Source organism: Triticum aestivum, chromosome 6A (assembly GCF_018294505.1).
Source record: "Triticum aestivum cultivar Chinese Spring chromosome 6A, IWGSC CS RefSeq v2.1, whole genome shotgun sequence".
In the NCBI taxonomy this organism is placed as follows: Eukaryota; Viridiplantae; Streptophyta; class Magnoliopsida; order Poales; family Poaceae; genus Triticum; species Triticum aestivum.
This window is the reverse complement of record NC_057809.1, coordinates 611781469-611787468: the sequence shown is the minus strand read 5'-3', so window position 1 is coordinate 611787468 and position 6000 is coordinate 611781469. Positions and strand designations below refer to the sequence as shown.

Here is a 6000-nt window from a genome sequence, read left to right as displayed (position 1 = left end):
TAAACGCCCAATGTTCTTATCTGATTTATCTTAATAACCGAGATAACCCCACACGACAGATAGGGCCTACAGTTGGACAACCAACTCTTGATGTAGGGCGCGTCCTAGTCAAAACGTAATTTGGATACACCCCCACTTTGTCTCATTGCAAACCACATGTTAATTGATGTTTTTCAGAGCGCAAATTAATATCATGGTGATCTTGATTGCAAACATATGGTTGTAAGAATCAAGTCCTCATACTCATGCCTATTTTTATTATAAGTGTTTCGGTAAAAAAAGGTGATAAGAATCTAGTCCAAAAAATGGAATTTAATACTCTCGCAAAAGCTTGTTAGAAACGCTTCGCACAGTGCACGTCCTCTTGAGGGTTCTATAACTCAGGGTCACACTTTAAGGAAAGAGGCAGAGAATCTTTCTGCTAACCGTTACCGGATAACTAAAGGGACTCGTCATCTGTGATAAATCTTTCATCACTAACCCTAAGGCACAGATAGGCCACTCGCACGCCTGTGATGATATGAATTGGTTGATCAGTGATATTTCGCGCGGCTGCGATGATATGAATTGGCCAATCAGTGCTATTCAGTTATGCAACACTAGTGGTAGGCCTCGTCGGCGTGCACGACCTTGATTTTCTCAAAGGTCTCCCGACCCTCCCGTACCTCGCGGAAGGAAACCACTAGGGAAACAACGACAACGAACTTCGGGACGACGCTTCTGCCAAGGGAGAAATTTATCTTTGCTCGGTTACATGGAGGCGTACCACCGTCACGTTGTAGGCACATCTCGCCTGCTCGGCCGACTAGAAGTAGCTAGTACTACTTCTATTGTCCCGATCCTTAATCTCTGACACACACACCACTCATGGCCGCCGTTGCATGATGTGGTACTTCTTCTTCTTCTTCTTCTTCTTCTTCTTCTTCTTCTTCTTCTTCTTCTTCTTCTTCTTCTTCTTCTTCTTCTTTTTCGGAGGTGGCAGGTCGGGCCTAGATCTTGAGCTTGGCGCGCTGGTGGGTGCTCGGAGCGGCTACATAGCCCCATTTTGGCTGTAACGTTGATCCAGCAGTGGCCCCCTTGCGTCGACTCGGCGGTGGCGATCCCCGACAAATGGATCCGGCCATTCGAGGCAATCAGGAGTGGCGGCGGTTGATTGAAAGAGCGCTAGGGGATTTGGGGTTTGCGCTGCAAAATGGAGTGTCGACGAGTGGCTTTGGGAGGCGCCAACGTGGCTACAGTGCGAGCGGGGGAGGGGGGAAGGGACGACATAGTGGGAAGGGTCAAAATTATTATGAGACTGGCTACGACCGCTCAAATATAGGTTTTTTTAGGCGATCAAATCTAGGTTTTTTAGACTCTGCGATTAAATATAGGTGCTAACTGACGCACTAGGGCTTGATGCTTTTTTTTTAAACATAATACAGACGCAAGCGCTCCCTATTTTTATGAGCACCTTTCAGGGACTGAGACGACATATTAGATTTTATGAAGTCATCGTAGGTGCTTCATAGTCAACTGAAACGTCTTCTTCCACTGAATACATATCGCCAAAAATTATGAAATAAATTCATGATAAATACGAGCATCAAAACTTGAACACTGGTTTTTTAATCAAAATTATGACTGTCCTTCCGACCATCCAACGTTGTTAGGGCTTGACGCTAGAGCGAGCTTTTCAGCTCAGGCCGAGAAGGAAATAGGCCAATTTGGGCTTGTTTTGCGAATCAACCTGTGATTGAGTTGGTTAGGTGAACAGTGATATCTCCAACCCACCAGGGTTCAAATCCTAGTGCTTGCATTATTCCTGAATTTATTTCAGGATTTTCGGCGATGCGCTTTCAGTGGAAGGAGATGTTCCCGTCGACGATGAGGCGCCTACAGTGACTTCGTAAATCTCAACATGATATGTCGGCTCAGTCTCTTGGAGGTGCTCATAGAGGTAAGGTATACGTGTGTGTGTTCATAGGGTTGAGTGTATGCGCGTGTATATGAGCGCTTGTGTCTGTACTGATGTAAAAAAAAAATTGGGCTCGTTTTGCGACCGAGCCGAGTCGATTGATACTGTTTCCGCTTGGCCCTCGGCATCTCTGTTCTCTTCCCCAAATTCCCCGGACGCCGCTGAGGGTTTGTGCCGCGCCGCGCCGCCGCTCTCGCCACCACCTGACGCCGTTGCCGCGCCCGGCGCTGGACGGCTCGTTCTCTGCGCTGACGGCGGACGCGCCCTTCCGTCGCCGCCGTTCGTGACGTCCCTCGCTCCGGTGGTTCCTCTCCAAGCGCGCCCCCGTCCCCGAGCACAAGCAGGTATGACCTCCCTGGCTCCCTCCCGTTCTTGCCCTCCTCTTCTGGCACCCGGCGGCACGCACGCACTGGCAATTACTGGCGCAGGCAAGCACACACGCCGGCGGCTAGCATGCTTGGAGATGCTCTTATTGACGCACCAGCGCGAGGGACCGGCTAGAGATGCTCTGATTAACCGCTAAAGAAGTGCTAGCTAGTGCAATCATGAAAAACAAAACCATTACAAGTTTGTTCTGTGGTCGGATTCATTCGAAGAAGTAATAAGGAAACACATGTGGCAATCTCGTTCTGTAATTGGATTCGAAGAAGAAAAGGATCAATTTCGGTTTGCATTAGGAAAAGGTGCTGTTTTAATATGCCCGCCTCTTGTGAAACGATAGTAAATCAGTCTGACTTACTAATTGTACGCCAGATTGGATCCGATTCGGAGGAGGCTATAATAAGCGCTCAAGCCTGATTTTCGACGACTGTCACACACCAAAGGAACATCGTTTCAAGAATAGCTGCTGGCGTTTTGTTTGTCGATGCAAGTTGTCTGTTTTGTTCCTTTTGAGATCGGATCGCCATGAAGTTCAATAGAGATCGGCGCCGCAGCCGTGATGTAAGTCGTATTTTTTTGTGCTTTATTTGTTCTTACAAATTATCAATCTATCACTGATGACTAATCCGTCCCCTTAACGCAGTCGAAGAAAGCAGCTTGTTATGGGGAGGAAAGGCTAAGCGAGCTGCCAAGTGATGTTGTGGTCAAAGTCCGTGAGACGGTGAAAACACAGTCGAAGAAAGCAGCTGGTAATGGGGAGGAAAGGTTACGCAAGCTGCCCAATGATGTGCTGGTCAACAACATCCTCGAGACGGTGGAAACACAGTCTGCCAAAACAGCTGGTAATGCGGAGGACAGGCTAAGCAAGCTGCCCAATGATTTGCTGCTCAACATCCTCGAGAGAGTTGGTACCCTTGATGCTGTAAGAACCTGCATCCTTTCGAAGAAAATGCAGAAGCTGCCAACTATGCTCTCGCAAATTGTAATTGATCTTAGCCCTCGTGATTTGGTTCAAATGGATGGTGTTGTGGCTGATGTGACGGATAAGATCCTTAGTACGAGGTCTCCACAGATCACCGTTCGCAAGCTGAAGCTCAAATTTTTCTTGGTTCCCTCTCGCTGTCTCTCCATCGGAAAATCGGTCGGCCTCGCCATGGCGACCCAGAAGTTGGATGCAGCTGAGTTTGAGATCATGCCACTGAGGGATAACGGATGTTGCACTGATGCCCATCGCCTGCTCTTTGGTCAGCAGTTCAATGATTTTGTTCGTGATTGCCAGGATGCATTTGCTGGTCTCACGCGGCTGGATCTACGGTTTTTGAGGTTTGGTGAATCGGACATACCCAACATTCTTAGCACCTGCAAGCAGCTCGAGTCCCTGTCTTTCTTCGAGTGTGATGGGGGGTTCCGCTCGGTGCTGCATGTAGAACACGCTCGACTCGTTGAGCTTGTTATCACCTTTGGGGAATTTAAAACAGTGGTGCTTGACTGTCTACCAAAGCTCCAGCGGATGACCTACAATCATTGGCCCTGTGATGAAAATCCCTTGGTTCTTGGTTTTGTCCCTCAGCTTTGGAAGCTCAGTCTTGCTAATGCAAACCTTTCAGGCAAGATCCTCAACTTAAGCAAGCTGCTTGCTAGTGCCCCCACAGTAAGCGATTTGTATCTGGACTTTGTAAGCGAAAAGGTACTCTAATCATCTCTTTCCCATTCATGTATGATGTTTATATCTGATGGTAGTAACATATGCATCACTTGATGATGCAATTTATGCACAAATTGCATGCATTATTACTTCTAATTTGTTTTATCTCTCACAGATTTGGGTTCAACCAGAATGCCCAAAAGTCCTTGCTCCTGTGCTTGCCAAACTCCGATTTCTGAAGCTGGATCACCACCCCGAAGAATGTGATATCTCTTGGACAATGTTCGTTCTTGAAGCTGCACCACACGTAGAGGAGCTCTGCATTACAGTATGGGACCATAAGTGCCGAATGGAGTCACAAAAGAGTTTGTCCGAAATATCGGATGTGAAGTGGGAGCCATCTGATCCTCATTTTAAGCACAAGAATCTGGCGAGGCTAATTATCTATGGCTTCCAGTCCGATGACAATTTCACGGGATATGTCATGCGTGTAATTCAAGCTGCGGTGAACATCAGGGAGGTATCCCTACACGACAGGAAGGTGTGCGAATTTTGTGCCGAGAAGTTCCCTCACATGGAGGTTCGTCCTTCGAGTTATCCACGGACCAGCGAGGAGGTGGATTTGTTGAGGAAGAAGATGACAGCAGGGTCAGCGACGGCTTCTCCTGATATCCACTTCCGCTCATAAGGATAAGGTCAAGTTGAAGATGAATCTCAATGTGGTTGGAAGGACTCCCCTATCTCAAAGACCCAATTGGTTGCTTACTACGTCAACCATCAATCTTGGATGTGGTTGGAAGGACTACCTGATCTCAAAGACAACGTCAGCGCTATTGCTTTTCTGCAAAAATGTATCTTGGCTACCAATTTGTTGGAACAACTCATTTAGCTATTTTAGACAATGAAATGTCTAGCATAAGCACATCTATGTTGTGGTTGTGCAGTTCATGCTTATGTTGAATTCAGTCAATATTCAGTACAGTACTATGAATGATGCTCTGTTATTTTTTCTATCTTGTATTTACGGGAGCCACGGCACTCTGTTTTCCATGGACGCACAAACACAAGCTCTGCTGACAAACAACGGCAGCGTCCCTGTCCGCGGTAGCGGCAAGGAGCTCGACGTGAGAGTAGTGTTCCGTCCCGAGCGGCCAGCTCCGGCGCAATGATGCACCCTTGCTGAGCTCCATTGGGGAGCGGCTCTAGATTTGCGGAAAATTTGCAACGATCGATCTGTTCATCATCATCCTCTTTACTTGTTTTTTTAATTACAAAAAGCATCAAATCTATTATGAAAATTCACCGAAAATGCAAAATTTCTCAAACATAATAATAATTACATTGATATTTTGAAACCGCAGAATAACCACTACTGCCGTCAGAACTAGCCGCGCGACGTTGTCGCCACTCCCCGATTGGAGCCGGCTTGATCTTGTCAATGACATCTGTGAAGTCTTGATGCACGTGCCCATAAGGGCCAGTGCCCTGGAGCCGCGACCCTTGCATAGATCTGAAGCACCTGACGAGAAACCCTAACCTCACCTCCCTAAAAGAGATGCAAGAAATCTACGCCGAAACTTTGTCGACTACATCACACAGACAAACTCGAGGAAGATTGGAGTTTGGAAGACAAACTCAAAGAAGATGCGCCACCATCCACTGAAGTACCGCACCTGCGAGGACTAAAAAAATCCTAACCTAAATTAGTAACTTGAGCGAAGGCACCGGGATTCCCCTCCCCGCCACCGTCCGCCGGGAGCGGCAGGCAGAGGGGAGGCGAATCCACGGACTCACCAATGAAGTCTGGAGGGGAGAGTTTACTCTAGCAGTCTAGGGTTAGGGGACGAAAATGAGAGGGGTCGCCTTGGTATGTTTGAGGAGTTAGATATGTCGGGTGTCCTCTACACTCGGGTTTTGACCAAAGATTTATCTGACGTGACGTGGGTTAGCCACTTAGGGCATCTCCAAAGAAGATCCTCAAAGCTCCGATATACATTTGGGTTATGGTGTCCGGAAT

At 47.6% G+C, this 6000-nt stretch overlaps 1 protein-coding gene across 2 annotated transcripts; it reads left to right on the top strand.

The window, feature by feature from the left end:
- Positions 1-2061: 2061 nt before the first annotated feature.
- LOC123129034 (uncharacterized) lies at positions 2062-4994 on the top strand. Of its 2 annotated transcripts, none has more exons than XM_044549173.1 (4): positions 2062-2301; positions 2711-2899; positions 2982-4025; positions 4159-4994. In XM_044549173.1, exons 2-4 carry the CDS (start codon positions 2864-2866, stop codon positions 4669-4671), a joined length of 1593 nt encoding a protein of 530 aa, XP_044405108.1. In that variant the 5' UTR covers positions 2062-2301; positions 2711-2863; the 3' UTR covers positions 4672-4994. The 2 variants fall into 2 exon arrangements, with proteins under 2 accessions (XP_044405108.1, XP_044405107.1); XM_044549172.1 differs by lacking the exon at positions 2062-2301 and adding an exon at positions 2349-2640.
- Positions 4995-6000: the final 1006 nt, after the last annotated feature.